The 20,342-nt window shown below is 38.0% G+C and overlaps 2 protein-coding genes across 13 annotated transcripts; one reads left to right on the top strand and one right to left on the bottom strand.

Moving 5' to 3' along the window:
- Positions 1–525: 525 nt before the first annotated feature.
- Positions 526–8,340, bottom strand: Cbx3 (chromobox 3). 8 transcript variants are annotated; one of them, XM_076835528.2, is made up of 6 exons: positions 8,255–8,340; positions 7,245–7,298; positions 4,520–4,662; positions 3,767–3,929; positions 2,176–2,270; positions 526–1,779 (listed from the first exon to the last, which is right to left on the bottom strand). In XM_076835528.2, exons 2-6 carry the CDS (start codon positions 7,266–7,268, stop codon positions 1,653–1,655), a joined length of 552 nt encoding a protein of 183 aa, XP_076691643.1. In that variant the 5' UTR covers positions 7,269–7,298; positions 8,255–8,340; the 3' UTR covers positions 526–1,652. The 8 variants fall into 8 exon arrangements, with proteins under 8 accessions (XP_076691643.1, XP_076691632.1, XP_076691663.1 ...); XM_076835517.2 differs by having other exon boundaries at positions 8,247–8,333; XM_076835548.2 differs by having other exon boundaries at positions 7,245–7,293; positions 8,255–8,331.
- Positions 8,341–9,292: 952 nt separating this feature from the next.
- Hnrnpa2b1 (heterogeneous nuclear ribonucleoprotein A2/B1) lies at positions 9,293–19,042 on the top strand. Of its 5 annotated transcripts, none has more exons than XR_013088903.1 (13): positions 9,293–9,508; positions 12,134–12,169; positions 12,267–12,377; positions 12,539–12,685; positions 13,046–13,256; positions 13,384–13,485; positions 13,565–13,645; positions 14,303–14,365; positions 15,417–15,536; positions 15,880–16,002; positions 16,627–16,709; positions 18,075–18,147; positions 18,714–19,042. XR_013088903.1 is itself a non-coding variant. In XM_076835614.1 (12 exons), the coding sequence occupies exons 1-11, from the start codon at positions 9,503–9,505 to the stop codon at positions 16,686–16,688; spliced, it is 1,062 nt and encodes a 353-aa protein (XP_076691729.1). In that variant the 5' UTR covers positions 9,293–9,502; the 3' UTR covers positions 16,689–16,709; positions 18,714–19,042. The 5 variants fall into 5 exon arrangements, 3 of the variants coding, with proteins under 3 accessions (XP_076691729.1, XP_076691714.1, XP_076691737.1); XR_013088902.1 differs by having other exon boundaries at positions 18,075–18,210; XM_076835614.1 differs by lacking the exon at positions 18,075–18,147.
- Positions 19,043–20,342: the final 1,300 nt, after the last annotated feature.

Raw genomic sequence — 20,342 nt, 5'->3', positions numbered from 1 at the left:
TGGGGAGATCAATGAAGCAGCTTTATTTCTGTAACATTTGACTTGTTACAATAAAGTGCTAAAGTTTTTTTCCCCTCTCTTTCAGCTAAAAATCTTAGGACTCAGGTATTCAAGAATTCGAATGGTTTGGCTCAATCTTTTCACAAAACAGCTAGCTACAGTAGAGAGGGAGATAATTGGAAGGTGCTATATTGCTTGCTGACACTGAAGATCCAAGGACCCACTGATAACTTGTCTTTAGACCACTGGGACTGACTGTAGACTTCCAATCCCCAGAAATGTTAAATCTGTATTTAAATAATGTGATAAATGTGTTACAGAACCAACAGAAAACTAATATAACACCCAAAACACAATAAATACCCACAATAAAATTTAACAGAGTTACCAATTGGTAAGAAAGGATCTAAAATATATACTCTAAAGCCTCAGAGGTATCACCCAATTTATAAAGGTAAGTTAGTAACTGCATGGGAGTTTCTACCCCTATTATAAAGGAAATCAGGTAAAGAAAGTCTCATCACATAAAGGAATATAAAACTATTTATTGACCATTGTTCACCAGTATTTACAATAAAGTAAACAATATACAGTTGGGTAACATTCTGATTACTACAAAGTTATTTTCCTGGCTTGTGTTGAACCAGTAATCCAAATACTGAAACGACTGAGCCTACATGTTAAGGATGAACTGGGGTGAAGAAAACACATGCAGGTCAATAGTTTAGACTGTAAAAATTCCCTCACCAATTTATGTGAGCAGGTTATAAATTGCCAACATCTTTAGCCATCTGATCAGGTTTCCATGAGCCAAATCTTAAAGACATTCCATGAATTATGACCTTTTAGTATGCATATTTCAACTTTTAAAAAAGGAATGGCTAACTAGAAGAACTCTTAACATGCCCACTTCTTTCTTCAATAATTTTAAGACAAACTAGGATTAGTTTACTTGCCTGGGTGCAGAAGTGGCATAGTGATAGTATTTTTCCTTTCAGGAATTTTGCAAATAAAACTGTTGCATTTATGTGACGACAGATGTAAATTTAATGTGCTTTTAATCATCTAATTTAAAGTGTCCAATTAACTACAGAATCACTTATTTAATCTGAAAGGTTAAGTTTAGGGAAAATTTCAATTTAACTTGAAGTGACATTTCTTAGGTTGCAGAGGATGATGGCATCTCAGGAACTTGGGTTTATACCCATTGTTTTTGTGTTGGTGAATGTTTAAAAAATCAAAACCATTATGTAAGTATTTTATGTACACATGCACACACACACACACACACAAACAAATAAACAAAACCCCCAGAATGGTCCTTAGGCATATGAGTTAAAAACAAGTTCTGAGTAATGACTACAGAAATTTCCCCAACTTTTAGAAAAGCAGAGGAAACATATCATCATATCAAATGCTCTTTTCTGATAAAGGAAGCGACTACAGAAAGCTTTTATTTGTTCAAAGTAACCAGTGCTACTGAAGCAAAACAAAAAAATAAAACCCAACAACTCCCTAATACTACTTTCAAAACCAACATATCAAACTTGATTTTCATTAGAATGTAGTTATTTTTTCACACTAGTAAATCAAAAACCAAGACCCAGATTTTATATATATATATAAATATATATAAAAAACAATGCAAATAGTTATTGAGCTTCATCTTCAGGACAAGAATGCCAAGTTAGTCTCTCTTCATAAAAAGCAATTACAATTTGAGGACACTTCATATTTGCTTCTTTTGCCAGCACCAAGTCTGCCTCATCTGAATCTTTCCTGTTATAAGGAAAAAAAATTCAAGTTGAATTGCTTATGTCAACTGAAAACTACTCAGGAAATAATTCAATTAAACAGTATTTAAGTGTTTCAGGAGGATTATGTAGTAGCTGTGGTTATGTTTCAATAAACTTCATTTTCCAAAAGAGATCACAGATTTGCCGACCTTCTCTTAATAATTCTCCAGTAGATAATTCTTCAGTGTTTTATAAATGAAACTATAAAATCTTTCTAAGATATGGCTTGAAAAAAATTTTTTTTTTTGGGAAAAATCTGCCAATGAGGCTGAGGATGTAGCTCAGTGGTAGAGCATTTGCCCAGCACACAAGAAGCCCTAGGTTCAATTCCTAGGTCACCAAAAATACAAAATCAACCAAGTATCAATCAATCACTTACCATTTCATAAGAAACATCAATTCTCCACTGCTGTCTGTGGCACCAATTATTCGTTCAGGATCAAGACCTCTGGCAAAGCCTCTTGGTTTGTCAGCCTATTTAAAAGAAGTCAGGTGATTACTTTTTTCATAGCAAATAACTTCTAGTTTTTCTTCATGAAATATATCTTTTACAACAAAATCTTCTAATAGTGAAATAGAAACAACTGAAGTAAGAGCCATGGTACTAAGACATGTTGTGCATGTCTTATTTCTTAGGTAGAAGGCTTAAACAAACAAACAAAAAAACTGAACCAAAAGCAGACAACTGGCTGGGTATGTGGTGGCACATGCTTATAATACCAGCAACCCCAGAGACTGATGTAGAAAGGTCACATATTCAAGCCAGCACCAGCAATTTAGAGACCCTAATAAGCAACCTTGCAAGAGTCTTGTCTCAAAAAAAGGGCCAAGGATGTGGCTTAGTGCTAAAGCACCCCTGGGGTTCAATCCCCAGTACAAAAACAACAACAACAAAAAACAAAGCAAAAAAAAAAAAAAAAAAAAAAAAAAAAAAACAACCAAAAAACAAAACAAAACCAAACTCAGACAACTTTGTTCATTCACAGATATCAAGGGCAGAATTGTGCAGATTACAGTAAAACTAATCCTTTTAGTTCCAGAAATGACAATAAATATTTTTAAATACTTTATAAACTTAATATTGTAATCAGTGTGAATTAGGCAAATAGGAAAAACCTTAGAAGTGGTTCTTCAATGAGTGGTCTGAGGATCCTTGGGAATCTCTAAAGCTTCTGGAGAAGAGGTTCTGCTAAGTTTCCTTTTCATGTACCAGAGTGTGGACTATTTTCACATACCTCCACCTAAACAACATATCCCAGCAATAAAATGCAACAGTAGAGCTGTCTGCATTCCTTAAGCCAGATGCTGAAAAGATTTAATGTTCAAATCATCAAATTTCAAATCTATAATCCTTTACCAATTTATATTGTATTGAATACTTAGTGCCTAAGCCTAGAAACTAACTCATCACCAAAACACTTCTCCAAATTGCCATGCTAGGCCAGTTGGTAAGACAAGTATAATCTGTTCTTAAGTCAAGGGTAGAAGTTATCAGATTTGCCCAATGCGAGACACTAATGAAACAAAGACTGGATCAAAGAATTTATGTAGTGAATGAACCAAATATCTCAATTTATGCCAAAAGTTATAAAGCTATTATTGTTATCAAAGATCATATACTTTGAAACCAAAGTATTGTTTGTACCACAGATCATATGAAAAGTACTTTCTTGTGGTCAATACCACTAATGGACTATAATGAGGATATGCTATCTGAATTGCCTTCACTGTAATGCAAAGGCATCAGTCTTAACATTGTTTATAAAAGACTTTTTTTTGTGTGTGTGTTGGGGATTGAACCCAGGGCCTTGTGCATGTGAGGCAAGCACTCTACCAACTGAGCTGTATCCCCAGCCCTATAAAAGGCTTCTTAATGGTATTTTGAAATTACTTGATTAGGAGAAAAACAAAACAAAAAAAACCTTGTCTTTTATGAAGAGCCAGCATAGTGGGTAATGTTTTATACTTACAGCATCTCTTTTCTTCTTTGACTTGCTATCATCAGATTCGCTGTCAGATAAAGATTTTCTTTTGGTACCATCTTTTTCTTTACCAGCTTTTTGAGAATTAAGAAATGCTTCAATTAACTCTGGACAATCTAAATTTTCTTCAGGTTCCCAAGTATTGTCAGCACTGTGCTCAGTAAAGCAAAACAAAAATGTAGATTCAATCAAACATGGTTCATCATCTGCATCTATTTATAGATTACTGGAAAATAGTTCTCTGTACTACAGTTACTAATTATTCCCTCCCTTATCCTCTGCATGCTTTTGAGAGATTGTGTCTAGATTCTTTTGTGACTGACTCTACTGTCCTAAGTAGGCAATCTGCCATTTTACTCCAAAATTAATTGAACCTGACTCCAATAGAATTGAAGCAAACATTATTCCAAGTTTCACAATTAAGAACTTGACTGGGTCTTTTTAAAAACACAAACTCCCAATTCCCACCCCAAGGTATATAGTAATGTTGTTTTAAAATGTTAAAACAATGACTCTGAGGAATTCTCAACTGTGAAACAATGTTTTCAATTTCTGGTAGGTGCTCAGACTATTTGGAAATGGTATATACCAGGAATAGGCAAACCAAAAGCTAAATCTAGTCTTTATTACAACTAGCAAACTAAGTTTTAAAAATATCTTCCTAACTACATTAAGGCCAAAAACCAAATTTTTAGGACCATAATTAAAGGTTATTAAAAAAAATGCAGAGAAGTTTCTTACTCTGTAAATCCTTTCCACTTCAGAAAGTATTCCACCTTTCCATTTACTACACGTCGGTCTAGGACCTTTTCTACCACAAATTCTTCAGGCTCTGCCTCTTCAACTTTTTTACTCTTTCCATTCTGTTTCTTTCCCATTTTTTGCTAAAAGAGAAATAAAGAAACATTAGAACCTCTGGTGGCCTTAAGTCACAATGCCTTTCCCAATTCAAACCAATGTTAAAATCTCAAAATATAAAAAAAATGAACTGATTTTCTTGACCCTTTGGGACAAACACATCAATGTCACTTTTACAGGCCAAAATGCTTTTCACTTTAATTCTCTAATGTGAACTCCTTCCTGGTTTCTGAAAAGAAAGAATTTTACATTGGGAGCCAACCAAATTCACTTTAAACAGAGATGTGCATGTTTCTTCTTTCTGTCCTTTTTTTGCATTATCTTATTTAAGAGAAATAGGAGTTAAAATTTAATCAGTTAATTGCCTCACACAATGTATTTGATATTTTTTTCTTACAAGAAATGCTACTAAAAACCCCCAAATCAGAACTACTGAATTACCCAGTCATTAAAGCCATCCCACAAGTAAAGCATGCAAGCAGAAAAAAGTAAATAGCAATGCTCAAGACTGTAAAACAATATGCTATAAGCATAAGGGTATATACATATATACCTAAGAAACAAATTCTCTGGAATCAAACATCTGATTTTACAGGTTTCTATTTCCAAGTCAGACCTTAAATGACTTAAAATTTTTTTAAAGCTGTAAATGGACACAATATCTTTATTTTATTTTATTTATTATTTTATTTGTTTTTTAATGTGGTGCCATGGATCGAACTCAGCGCCTCACGCATGCAAGGCAAGCTTTCAACCACTGAGCTACATACAACTCCAGTCCTCTGTAATGATTTTTAATAATCAAAGAACTGCAGCAAAAAGTTTCTTTGATATTGATCCTAACTGAAGAACAACAAAAGAAAAAAACAGCTACTCCATGAAGGAAGAAGGCTAATAAAGAACATATATAAAAAAATAGAAGACAAAAAGGAAACCAGGATCAAACAAACAAAGAAAAAGCTCCAGCAGGCAAAATGCTTTATTTATTACTAGCACAACAATCTACAGTGTTCCATTTTTTTTTTTCTTTTAAAATATATGTTGGCTTAAGCCAGCAGTCTTTTCCAAGCATGGGGTAGGTTTTGGAGCCAAAATACATTCCTGCTATTAAAAAACACACACACACACAGAGTTCCCACAACACTAATGAAATTATTTTAAAATGAAAAAAATTAGATCAATACTGGTGCATTAAAATTTGTTAATATTCATTGCTCTAGTTTTATTTATTCATTTATTGGCTGGGGGGAGTATACTGAGGATTGAACCCAGGTGTGCTTAACCACCGAGTCACATCCTCAGCCCCCTTTTGTATTTTATTTAAAGACACTGAATTGCTTAATGCCTTGCTAAGATGCTGGGGCAGGTTTTGAACCTCTTTCTCCTAGATGTTTCGACTCTCCTAGAATACACTGATTTCTGTGATCTTCCTGCCTCAGCCTCCCAAGCCATTGGGATTACAGGCATGCACTACCATGCCCAGCATTCAATTTGTATTTTTAAGTGTTTTTCATCTGGGATAATGGGGCAAAATTGATTAAAAACTTAAGTGGTTCATCTGGTCCAAAAAAAAAAAAAAAAAAAAAAAAAAAAAAAAAAACCCAGAAAATACCAATAAATACAAACACCAAAGGCTAATAAACTGTGCAAAAAAACTTCACCTTAATGAACATCAGTGTATTGATCTTGCTAATCTGCTGAGGCTGGCTTTGAACTTGCAATTCTCCTGCCTCAGCTTCCCTAGTTGCTGGGATTATAGGTGTGCACCACTGTGCCCTGCTCAGTATATTGATTTTCTGTTCTCCATATACATCCTCAAAGCCTCACTGACAGTTCATGCCTTTCCCATCCAATAACGGAAGGGTACAGGTGAATAAAAAGCCTATTTGATCACCTACATTTGGCTTACAGACTATGGAATTAAGAGGCAAAGATTGTGCTTTTTATGAGAGTCTATCACAGGCTTCATATAACATCTTTCAATCTATTTTCCAGAGTATCTGACGTCATGTACATCTGGTTGAGGCACAAATTAAAAATCACAAACTTGCCTTTTCAGTGTGAAACCCAAGGGGAGAATATACAGATTAAAACCAGATGTTTTGTTTTACTTAAAATGTTAACTCACCTTTGTATGCTTATGATTATTATTAATGCAATGTGTCATAATTAACACATCTAAATAGACATGTTCTTACACTTTTGCACAGCCTGTTATGAAACACAAAAAAGCATGTAACATTCTTTAATTAGTTTTATTTCAAAATAAAAACACTCAGCAAAACTCCTGTTTTCGATCAGTTTTTTTAACTCATTAACTCCCAAAATTTCAATTCTGTGAATATAATTCAAACATTATTCCTAAATTACCAGAAGTATATTCGTTGCTCAATTTACATCTTATAGGTGTTCTATATGACACTTACATTCAAAGGAGACAATGTTAACAAATTCGTTTTTGTTCTCAGTTCTCCCCTATTGGACTACTGGGGAGAACTGGGAAAAGCGTGTGTACATAAACTTCTCAACCACAGAGATGCAAGTTATAATTTTTAGAGAAAAAAATTAGAACTAGATCCTTAAATATCTTAGGTTTTAATTAACTTACCAATGTAGTCTTATTGGAGGCCATTTTTTAAAATTGCAGACTTGAAGAGCTACACTAGAAAAATGCACAACAGTTAAAACTGGTATCTTAAGTAGCTTTACCTAGAGAAAAATGGAGAAATACTTTCCCAACTAGGTCCCATTTACAATAAATTCAATTTTTTTTCCCCTAAAAAAGAACAAACGTTTTGGTTCAAAACCAGGCATGATTACTAAATTCACAAGGGTCAACTACCATGAATCTTTTCTCAAATCTCTTTAACAGTCTCCTACATACATAACTCCAGGTGATTTCTATTCTGAAAACCTCCCTCTTTTCAACTGGGAGTTGAAAGGAAAGGAAAAACACATGCCCCAACCCATTTCGTGACACTAGACACTCACCCCTATATATTCTCTTCCCTAAGCCCCGGGTCTTTCGCAGCTTAATCCCTCGACTGGAGGCCTAAAGACCAGGCACCCACCCCCACCCGGGAGCGCGAGCCTCGTGGTCAGCGGATCCGCGGGGAGAAACAAAGGCCGCGGCGCGGGGGCTCAAGGGCACTGCGCCACAGGGCCCGCGCCACCCCCTCGGGCGGCGGCCACGTAACGGAGCTGACGCCGCGGCCTCGGGACAGGGAACACGCGCGCCAGGCCTCGAAGCTGCAGGAAAATGCACCGCCTTCCCAGGAGGCCCAACTCCGCTAGCAGCGCAGCGAGGCGGGAGGCCCCTCTTCCTGATCGGAGACGGGGGAGGGGAGGACATGCGCTTTGTCTAGAAATAAGGCGGCTGGCACCACAGGTTTCTACCCTCTCGAGAGCACAGTCGTCCCCCCCCAACTAACGGCCTGTGCAGCGCCAGACCATCTGCAGGGCCTCCGCTCGCCCCTCCGCTCCTTCCCGTAGCTCCGGACACGGAGTATAGCGGGGAGGGTCGGGAAGCGGGGAAATGAGGGTCCCCGGCGCGCATGGGTTATCTTAAGCACTACCACCGAATTGGGGGAAGAGAAAGCAAGCCACCGACATCACCACCTCCGATGCTCCAGGTCGCGGATCTGCAGCGTCTCCAGCCCTGCGCGCCTCAAGCTCGAGTCACATCAGACGGGGGAGGGGCAGGGGCACCAAGCGCGCGAGGGGGGGGGTGTGACGCCGCCCACGCTGAGCGGCCGCGAGGGGCGGGGCCGAGCGCTCAGACGGGGGGGGGGGGCGCCGCGCCCGCCTGGAATCCCGGGTCAATGCAAGGGGGGGAAGGGAGAAAGAAAAAGACCGCGGCACCGGCAACCGCGGCACTTACAGTCCGCGGCTGGGGCCTGGGGGGGGCGGGGGTCCCCAAGAGGATGGGTAGGGAGGGGCGAGGACTGAGACCAGAGTTTTTTCGTTGGCTTTTCTGTGTCGCAGTAGCGGCGGGTGCCGCCAAAACCGGACTCCGCCTACTTCCTCACCCCTCAGAGAGGGTGCCTCCAATGCAGAGGGGGGAATAGAGAGCTAAGGACTAGTGTCGCTCTCGGATCCCCCCTCTGGAAAAGACTCTCCTGAATCCGAGTGGTCAGCCCCAAAGGCATTGGCCAGGGTTCGGTTGGTGCACCATGAACAGTGTAAATTGTTGACTAGACGTCTCCTCGGGTGTTTCCGGAAGGGGCCGAGTCAGTTACCATATGCTGGGGGAGGGAAAACGAAGGTTTGCTAAAGGGTTTTGGGCGGGAGAACCAAGGGGGATAAGATTATCAAAGGTGTAGCTGCTAGGGGAACGCGTGGGATCAGGGGGCCGGACCTGAGCGGCCGATTAAGCTCCTCCCGACAGCGTTAATTTCAAACTGCGCGACCGTTTCTCACCTGCCCTGCGCTAAGGCGGGGGCTGGACTTAGTTCCGAGAGGATTAACACTAAGGACTCGAGCCTTCCGCAATTCACTGAATCAATTTACGCAAGTGACGTAAAGCATTATTGCTATCCGCAGAGTTGGGGGGAGGAGCACGCACTCGGTGTAAGGAGGGCGTAGCGCATTCCCGCCATTGGCGGCGGTTAGGGCGTTTACGTAACGGCCTGACGTAGGGGAGGACGCGTTAGTCGGGGGGAAGGTTCTAGAAAAGCGGCGGCAGCGGCTCTAGCGGCAGTAGCAGCAGCGCCGGGTCCCGAGTGGAGGTGCTCTTAGCGGTGTTGTTTCTCGAGCAGCGGCAGTTCTCACTACAGCGCCAGGACGAGTCCGGTTCGTGTTCGTCCGCGGAGATCTCTCTCATCTCGCTCGGCTGCGGGAAATCGGGCTGAAGCGACTGAGTCCGCGATGGAGGTAACGGGTTTGAAATCAATGAGTTATTGGAAAGGGCATGGCGAGGCCGTTGGCGCCATGAAAGTCGGCACGCCGCCTCCATGGGAGAGTGGCAGGAAACCGGGCCGCTTCAGTAGCGCTTGGCCTTTTGGTGTTTTCAAGAGGGGTTGATAGCGGAGGCCTGATCCTTACAAACACCTTCCCCACCCTCAGCCTCCCGGCGCCATTTCCCTGTACTGGGGTGGGGGATGGGGAACTTCCACATGGCGGCCGCGGCCCTTTTTTAGTGGAAGCTGGGAGCGCAAGTGGGAAATAGCACTCTTTTTTTAAGGCCCGCTGATTTGGGGACCCGGGCTACTACGCGTTTGAGCGTTTCGGCGGGCATCGGGCCCTCGTGAGCGAGTCTGCGGAGCTTCCCCTCCCCCCCTCTCCCGGGAACCGGATTTGGCGGCCGCCATTTTCCTGTCTTTCCTTCTTCGCTGTGATCTTCTTATAACTCCGTGAATTCTACTAGTTTAATTCTTTTATCAAAGCATAGAGGTAGTTAACTATTTTTCTTTCTTCACGGGCTGTTTTCATATCGTTTCGAGGTGGATTTAGAGTGCTTTTTGAGCTTGGATCTTCAGCGTCCTGCGCACCTCGTTTAATGCGCTCTGCCTTCCCCTCGATGAAATGGCGCCATTGCGTTCAGAAGCCACACAGAAGGGGGGGGGTTCCGCAGGGCTTGTTGGCGCGGGCTCAGAGAAGGTATCTCCACCTAGGGCGTTGGGCGCTGTTTCCGCGAGCTTTTTACAAAGAAACCACTTTTCCAGGCCTTGATGTTTTAAGACGAATGGTTTTATCTGGGTATGCGTTTATTAAGAGCAGTCGAATTGTAGCAAATTCGAAGTGAAAAAAAAAATTGGAGCCCTCTGTACCGAGAGTGTAGCAACGAGCAGGGTCATTGAGGGGGAGGGGTATTCATTTAGAGTCCTTTTACTGCCCTGAAGTGCTCTGCTTGAATGATGGAATTTATTTGTATTTTAAATATTTTTACTGGGAAGCTTGAACCTAACTGGATAAAACTACCGGTGCTTACTTACAACATATGCCAGAAGTTATGAAGAAAGTGGAGCAAAAACGTGTTTTATTCTAGTTGGTACTAAGATTACAACATGGCTCGGTCCTTCATAATGCGTGTATTGCAATGTAAATTACTGTTTTAAGCATGGACCACTGTGTGTTTGAACTTTGTCACTTGCTTTTCTCATTTGTTTGCAATCATGGTTGATCATTACATTGATAAGCATAAGTTTCAAGCAAAGGGGGTCTTCCTGATTATTTTCTTTGACCCTTAAGTACATTTATAAAGTAATTTTGTTTATAATCGATAGTCGACTTCGGGTAAGTTTGGAAAAAACTGAGGTAAGTAATGAGTTTTTGCTTTTTGTAGTGATACGTAAGAATTGTAGATACACTTTATGGATTTAGTGATCTAACTACAACACCTAACAGTAAATGCAGTTAGGTGGAAACTGTCTTGCTGAATAGCCATTGTTTTGAAACTGAAAATTTTAAGAGAACTAGTTTGATAACTTGTTATGTTTAAAATTTCAGAATCCTCAAAACTAAGCAGAGAAAAAAAGTCTAAATGAACCTTTAATCATTATATGTGCAGATGGGATACTGCATGGAGCCAGAACCTCCGTAGAATGGTGTGGAGAGCAGTAGTGCTGCTTTAGTAGGAAGATTATTTTTGTACTCATATTTGACCTTTTAATGTATCTTGCATAAGCCCAGTTTTAGTAGTCACTCTTAGTAATTACCCAGAATTAAGGATTGTATATCCAGTATATTTTTTGCTGGTTTGAGGGTACTAAAAGATTTCAGCCCAGTATTATGTTTTTGACTGTTTAAGACTTGTGGTTAGTCAGATGGATGCTAAGTTCGGTGAGCCTGAACTACTTTAATTGAGCAAGTAAGTGATGGTGTTATAATATGAAACTTTATAATTTTTGAAATATATCTATTAATGTATTTTTTTTGTTTATTTGCTGACATTGTACTGTCAAGTAACCAAATTAATGGAGTGCCCGCCAAGAAACCAGCATTTTAAACTTTTAAGACATTTTTAAAAATGGTATTGGTCAAAACAACTTGCCTGATTATGAGAGGTTAAAGTTAAGGTTAATATTATGCACATTTTGAATATTAATTTTTTTCTAATCTTAAAGTTACATGGAAACTTGCTTCAGTGGTTTCATTAGGTTGAGATACTTGTAGTTACCACTAGAGGGAGCAGTTAAGGGAATGTTGCTTCTTGGCTAATGAATCCTGAAATAACTTGGTAAGCTTTGGCTTTATATGAAAAATTCCAGGTTGAGTAAAGTGAACTGTAGTTTTAGGATATAGAATCGAATGAAAATTTTAAGAATTTGTTAATAACTCTCCAGTGACCATGGAATAGATTGTTTCTCCTCAGAAAGTTGTAAAAATTTACATGATATTTAATTAGGTTAAGATAATTTAATGTGAAGTATATTTAAAGCAAGCTTTGGTGATATTGAAACTTGTATAATTCAGCTGAAACTTTTTTGGTGTAACACACTAATATGCAGTTTAACATATGGTTTAAATTTGATGTAAGTTTTTTTTTTCCCCCCCCAGAAAACTTTAGAAACTGTTCCTTTGGAGAGGAAAAAGGTACTCTGCCAGCAGGTCACCTCATATTTAAGAATTTAATTTCCTGCATACAAAGAGAAAATGTAAATAAAAATTGAAATGGTGTTTTCCTTTGCAGAGAGAAAAGGAACAGTTCCGTAAACTCTTTATTGGTGGCTTAAGTTTTGAAACCACAGAAGAAAGTTTAAGAAACTACTACGAGCAATGGGGAAAACTTACAGATTGTGTGGTAGGTTAACTGTGGAAAGTTGGCTGCAGACACTAGCCCTTTATCTCTTGGAATTGTGATTAAAATGTGACTCATGCAGAAAGTATTCAACACAGTATTCACAGTAAAAGTTCTAATTTGTTGCTAGTTATAAATGCTAAAGTTTTCTTTTGGTCTTAAAGGTTATGAGGGATCCTGCAAGCAAAAGATCAAGAGGATTTGGTTTTGTAACTTTCTCATCCATGGCTGAGGTTGATGCTGCCATGGCTGCAAGACCTCATTCAATTGATGGGAGAGTGGTTGAGCCAAAACGAGCTGTAGCAAGAGAGGTAAGTTAATGTAACTTCTGCAATAACTTGGAAAAAAATTCCTATTGATCAGAATATAATTTTTAAAAAAATTACTAATTGAATGACTTTACTAAAACTGAGTTAAATGTATAGACATCCCTCCCTGCTTATTTTTCAAAAGTTGAATTGTAAGATACAAAGACGGTATACTTAAAAAATTTTCATTTATTGACGGACCTTTATTTTTATTTATATGTGGTGCTGAGGATCAAACCCAGTGCCTCACACATGCTAGGCAAGTGCTCTACCACTGAGCTGAACTAACAGCTCCCAAATGGTGTACTTTTGATCATGTCTGGTTTCTTCTGTCAAGATAACTTTTCTCCCCCACTATTGTAGGAATCTGGAAAACCAGGAGCTCATGTGACTGTGAAGAAGCTGTTTGTTGGTGGAATTAAAGAAGATACCGAGGAACACCACCTTAGAGATTACTTTGAAGAATATGGGAAAATTGACACCATTGAGATAATTACCGATAGGCAGTCTGGAAAGAAAAGAGGCTTTGGTTTCGTTACTTTTGATGACCATGATCCTGTGGACAAAATTGTGTGTAAGTGTCTATAAGCACTAGGTGTGTGGTCTAGATTTGGGGTATGTGAACACATATATTAGGTAACTTTAAAGTTATTCACTATTAAAGTGTGATCATTTAATGGAGTCTGAATCATTTATTCCAGTGCAAAAATACCACACCATCAATGGTCATAATGCAGAAGTAAGAAAGGCTTTGTCTAGACAAGAAATGCAAGAAGTCCAAAGTTCCAGGAGTGGAAGAGGAGGTAACATTTTTATCCAATCCCCCCCCTTTCCCTTTTTATTTAGTTGAGGGCTTGCTATTAATCAGAGGTTCTATTGTAGGCAACTTTGGTTTTGGGGACTCCCGTGGTGGTGGTGGAAATTTTGGACCAGGACCAGGAAGTAACTTTAGAGGAGGATCTGGTAAGTTCCAAGTTAAGAAAGTTTGAAGGGTAAAATATGCTTGATTTCAGAAAAAAGTATGATTAGGTTTGGTAAGAACTACAACCTAAGTTAAAAATTTGTCCCAAAGATTTTTTTAGATCAGTGTGTCCTGGCAGGATCCTAATTTGGTTAAGAAAGAAGTAGTAGGTAGTTGTTGTTTTTTTTTTTGATAACTGCATTCAGGATGTCACATAGGTTTTCTGGCCACCTTCAGTTTTTAAACAGTTGATGTTGCAAGAGCCTTAAACAACAAGTACCCCTAAATAGTAAGTTTACACACAGGAATTGTTAGTGACTTTAACAGTGTTTAATATTGGTAATGTCACGCAAGCTATATGCTTCAAGTGTAATTATTACCAGAATTTCTGTACTGAGGTTTCAAAAAAGCGCTGACTCCTTCCATTGTATTAATGAATAGAATCTTAATTTACTGCTTAAGTCTAAGTGTAAAGGTTAGTTACTGTGCATAATAAATTGTTAATTATGCACTTCGGTGTATGAATTTTTACAGATCAACCAGTTACACTACTGTGTTTCATTATTGTTCCAGGTTATTTCAAGAAAGTGGGGAAAGAATATTTAAGATGAATAGAATTAACCAGCTTAAAATCATTTTTTTTTTTAAATTCCTGACAGATGGCTATGGAAGTGGACGTGGATTTGGGGATGGCTATAATGGATATGGAGGAGGACCTGGAGGTCAGTTTCTTATACATGTTGATTTATGTGGTAACAAATCACATTGTATGTTTGGTGTTTTATATTTCAAAGGACTTAGGCTTTTGTAAAATAAGTTGTGTCTTAGTCATTATAATTTAGTACATTCTTGGAGTTATTGACATAAAGTGCAAAATCATAGATGGATAATGTCATGAATTTCATTTCTTGAAAAAAGAATTGGAGCTAGATGTGGTATTTTGTATTTTTGCTTTTCTGCAAACATGTAGGATACTAGACTTACCTGAGATTAGGATATAAGGAGGACCCACATCTAAGAGCAGTTGGATTGTCTTAGTCCTCAACTAGATGATGGATGTCCTAAGAGAACTTTAGTATTTCTTTGGTTAAAATACAGAAAAGGTTGACACTTCCAGACAGACTTTACTAATATGAGAGACCTTTAAAACCATGAGTTACTAATAGACTTGATTTTGCTCCTTATTGGGCATGACTAAATAACTCCTGTATTATCACTGTAAAAACCTTGCTTCAGAACTCAAATTTTTATTGGACAAAGCAGAGTTCTTGTTCTTTCTGCAAGCAATGTGAGGCTTAGTGTACCAGGCTTTGAGAAGTTTTAAACTATAAGAAAGCTTATCAGTTTATTTCTAGTCATGAGAAGATAGTTAACAGTTGTATAAGAAAGTTTTTGCAGTTCACAGAAACATGAATTGGGAAGTTTATATCTTTGGGGCAAGTTGAATGGGTGTGGCTCTTTATAGTAACTGTGCCAGTGGCTGCACCCATAATCTTGACCCAAAATACATGCAATATTTCAAGAAGCCATCAAAAAAGGGACCCTTAATACAATATCTTTAGTTCTGGAGTGGTGATACATTGGTTGATACATTCTTCTAAAATGTTTCCCAGGACAAGATAGGTGTTTCTGTTTATAAGGTTATTCTAGAAGAGATTACTGTATACAAACATTCCATTTCATAAAAGTGTGCGCTTTGAGAAATTGTAAATGGGTTCAATATGATGAAGTGGCATAGAAAACATGAGTAATTAAAGGTTTATTTTATACTAGGTGGCAATTTTGGAGGTAGCCCTGGTTATGGAGGAGGAAGAGGAGGCTATGGTGGTGGAGGACCTGGATATGGAAATCAGGGTGGGGGCTATGGAGGTGGTTATGACAACTATGGAGGAGGTAATTTCATCTTAACTTTCCTGAGTTTTTTTTTTTGTTGGGGGCTGTGTGGGGAGGTGGGTGCTGGAGATGAAATGTGGGGCTTTGGGCATGATGGGCAAAACACTGCTGCCAAGCTACATCCGTAGCACCTCCCATCCCTGAAACGTTTATCTGGGAATTTGGGTTTGAATTAATCTTATTTGACGATTTTTGCTTGTTTGACCATCACTAAGTGCCTTTAAAATTTTAGATTAGAACCCTCTATTTTTGTGGGAGTGTCCTAAATACTTGGTTCTGTCCTTGGTTTGATGTTTGGGTATATTCTGAGGTCTGTTATACTGATACTTCATTTCTATTATAGGAAATTATGGAAGTGGAAGTTATAATGATTTTGGAAATTATAACCAGCAACCTTCTAACTATGGTCCAATGAAGAGTGGAAACTTTGGTGGTAGCAGGAACATGGGGGGACCATATGGTGGAGGTAATATACAAAGACAAATTGAGGTTCTTAAGAATTTAGTGATTATAGGGTTAGTCCTTCATAATTTATAAGGGGAAATAAGTATGAGGTAATGCTCCCATATGTGGTGTCACCGAAATAAAATCTGCAAAGACTCTGACAATGATTTTAATGTCAGATTAGAGATTGGTGTGGCAAGGTGGAATGCTCTTACTGTATAAGATATTTACGGCTTAGCAAAGTAGATATTAGGTGGGGCCCTTTATTTAAGGAGATAGCCAAGTCAAATTGTTGTACATAGAACATGATATGAATCTGTATAAATGAGTGCCTTTATTCAAGCTGATACTTGGCTTGAGAAAGGTTTTAGTAGGAAAGGATTCTTCAGCCTCTTGGTTGATATATTCTTCTAAAATCCCTTAATTAATAGCAAATGGTGATGGGGGGAGCCTCTTGTAAAACTAGCATCAATAGTGTTTCTAAGAACAAAGTTAGAATATTCATGAATCCAGATATTTCATTTCCCAAGTAATCAAGTTAACTGAACATAAAAGGTTATGTTGTTTATAAAGTAAAAACTTGATTTGGGGATGATTATGGGAAATGACAGAATGCTTTCTTTTTTGTTCTTTTAAACCGTTCTAGGAAATTATGGTCCTGGAGGAAGTGGAGGAAGTGGGGGTTATGGTGGGAGGAGCCGATACTGAGCTTCATCCTATTTGCCTTGGGTAAGTAGTTTTTGAGTTTTACAATTATTATTGTCTTGGGAGACTTAGCTGCAGGAGTAAAAAGCTTTTTAGGATCATGTTAATCTTTCCTTAAAATCTGGTTAGATGGATAATTTCATAACCTATTTTTTTTTACTCTTTACTTCTGTTGAAACAGGCTTCACTGTATAAATAGGAGAGGATGAGAGCCCAGAGGTAACAGAACAGCTTCAGGTTATCGAAATAACAATGTTAAGGAAACTCTTATCTCAGTCATGCATAAATATGCAGTGATATGGCAGAAGACACCAGAGCAGATGCAGAGAGCCATTTTGGGAATGGATTGGATTATTTAATAACATTACCTTACTGTGGAGGAAGGATTGTAAAAAAAAAAATGCCTTTGAGACAGTTTCTTAGCTTTTTAATTGTTGTTTCTTTCTAGTGGTCTTTGTAAGAGTGTAGAAGCATTCCTTCTTTGATAATGTTAAATTTGTAAGTTTCAGGTGACATGTGAAACCTTTTTTAAGATTTTTCTCAAAGTTTTGAAAAGCTATTAGCCAGGATCATGGTGTAATAAGACATAACGTTTTTCCTTTAAAAAATTTAAGTGCGTGTGTAGAGTTAAGAAGCTGTTGTACATTTATGATTTAATAAAATAATTCTAAAGGAAATTGTGTAATTATAGACTTTTTATTTTAAATAAGTTAAGGAGTGGGTAGTATAATTAAGGTCTTTCAAAGCTGTTGTTATATTGTATAAGATAAATTGTGGTCAGATGTAAGTGTGTTGTTTGCAATTCATCAGGATTAAATTATCTAGATAACTTAAGGGATATCTCTGCAAGGAGAAACACCTTTTTAGATCTTTTAGATGCTGCTTCTTCAATGCAAGGAAAGGAAATAACCCCAGCGAGGTACTCTTCAGGGACACAGGTCTAGTACAAGAGAACTCTTGACGGCTACTAAGTTCAGCCAGTCTTAAAAAACTGTGCTGTTTTCTACAAAGTTTTAACTACAGTAGTTTATAAGGATGCCAACGAAAGCTGAGGGTGTAGAGCAAAATAGTTCTAAGCTTCAGTTAAACTTCTTTAGGTAAGATCTTATTTACTTTTCCTTTCTTAATTTTCCTCCCTAAAAGATAAACTAATAACTCTTCAATGGTCTTACAGTATAGTGGTTCTTATGTAGTTTAACATAGCTACAAATTGAGTTTAACAATATATAAACTCAAAAGAGAATAATTTTTGTAAACCCTGTTTTCCAATCTGTCATTTACTTAAATTATTTTGGTTGTTTTTCCCTTTTTTTCCTTCTTTCCCACCCCCTCCCTCTCCATGAAGATTCAGGTGCTTAACATATCATTTTTTTCCCTGCTGGAATTTAGCATTGATATGAACCATGGACAAGTATATTCTGCTGCCACAAAGACTGTAAAGTGCTTCATTTCAACAGCTGAGGCAAGCCAAGTGATCATTAATAAAGCTTTTCTTGGTTCCTTCAGTGGTGTTGGTAGTAAAATGGTAGGTAAAAGTTAGGCTGCAAGTTCAATAAATCATGAGATTTCCCATCGTTGCACCCTTGTGTATTCACATTTCTTGGAGCAGGCATTTTGAGTGAACCTAGGATTTTTTTAAATAAAATAGACGTTTATGGTTCTAACTTTACATACTTTTGATGATGAGGCTGACAGAAGGTAGGACAAAATAGATGGATTTTTTTCCAGATAATACCTCATACTTACAAGTAAAATGTCTGTCTACATTAGTATGTACCCATTACTGATAGTTGGGTTAAAATGTAATTTTTACCTCATGACCTATCCTAAACAGCTGTAGGTTGACTGCTGACTATATTACTCAGATTGACTTCCTGGCTTTATTGCCTTTTCAGGAATGTGATATTCAGGGCTTATTCTGTATGCATCAGTGAGTCTTCTTTGATCCTAAGACCACCACTGAAGTTATTTAGGTTCTTTGGACAAACATGATAAACTTCTTCAGATACTTTTTTTTTCCTTTGGCAGGAAGGTGTCTTGCTGCAGGTAACTAATGAAGAAGTGGTCAACCACAGAGTCTTCAAGAAATAAGAAATACTGTACCATCTGAAAGTAGTTCTTGTTGGTGCCTTCATTTAAGAAGCACTCTTTAACATAAAAGGGAAATGTTTTCTGATAAAAACAAATATCTAGTACAGGTTCTTGATAAAATAATTACAAAATGAGTGTTGTTTGTAAAATAACAAAATAAGCTAGAGAGATAAATGTATCATGTTTTAAATTAGGTTTTGTGAGTAGACAGATAAAGTTCTATTTTAAATACAAAATTTATAAAAATAAATACTTTTGTATCCAAATACTTGGTGTAATGTTTACACATAAAATGTGTGAATCTTGTTCTTCAACATTCGGTTGTCTACAAGATTTCCATCCCCTATTTTTTTAAAAGCAGTTTTCAGATTTATGCATATTGCCATTTTTCTTTGAATATTATAGACAAATGAGAAAAGCATTGTGGACATTATTGGCTGTCCCTAATAAAATGCTGTTCTTCATGCACTATACATTCAGCGTTTGAATACTGCTACAGTTTTCCTCTGTCGAACATTGTTGGTGTTTTAAAACCATGCTTTTTAACCAGCTCAAGTGGTGTGTGAAAATTGGCTTGTGAAAGGCACCAAGACAAAAACCTGGCATGCTGTAGTGTTTTGTCAACTAAGGGTTATATTGAAATCTATGCTTGTAAATGAATAGTGATGGTCTTTGGAAAATGTAGTTTTGTGGGTCAATTTCATAATGGGAACTTAATATGGACATCTTTACCTGAATGCATTGAAGAAACCAGAAAAAGGCATACAAAGTTTACTTGGTCTGATTAATTTCTTTTGCTTTTGATAAAAGGTAACTAACAGGTAAGTCAGATTAATGACTAGCTCATATTACCAGCTCTCATGTCTTCATTTGAAATACTTTGCAGTTATCCTGTCATCAACTATGAGCTTGTCTGAATATTAGCCTTCAGTTTTTAAGGAAAAATTTCAAAGGTTTAAAAAGTGACCACAAACAAGTTAAACTTTGAACTGAAGTAAATTGGTATAACACACAACCTCAGTACCAATTCTAACCAAAGTCAAGGGAAATATAATGGGGAAAATGAACTGGCACATGATAACGACAAATTTTCTATATGTTTGTATATTTCAGAAATTAACCGGGTAGCTTCTCGTAATCCTAGATGTGTCTTAAGAAGAAGGAAATTACTTTAGTGGAGGTGGTGGTGGCATGTTTGTCTTAGGCATAAACTTTATTGAAATCACTTCTGTAATTGGACAACTTGTGCTTTATGTGTGGGTCAGTGGTGGGGAGCATCTTAGATATGGTTATGGCTTAAACTCAAGGAAACAGGAAATTTGGGTATAACTGGACATTTCACATCCATAAGAGGCTCTTAAGGACTGAAAGGTCATGAAACATTTGTTTTTCCTGAGATTGAGGAGCAAGGAAAATCCACAAGACACAGCCAAATATATTGATTCCCACAATTTGATGGGGTGCCACTGACAATCATTAATAACAAACATCACTGGGAACTGCCACCTTTTTAGGCTTGACACGGTGCCTTGCCACATTGGGAAAGCTTTTACAAGTCTTGGGAGG

Source organism: Callospermophilus lateralis, chromosome 1 (assembly GCF_048772815.1).
Source record: "Callospermophilus lateralis isolate mCalLat2 chromosome 1, mCalLat2.hap1, whole genome shotgun sequence".
In the NCBI taxonomy this organism is placed as follows: domain Eukaryota; kingdom Metazoa; phylum Chordata; class Mammalia; order Rodentia; family Sciuridae; genus Callospermophilus; species Callospermophilus lateralis.
Note: the sequence above shows the minus strand (reverse complement) of the source record. Positions and strands in the feature narration are given on the sequence as shown.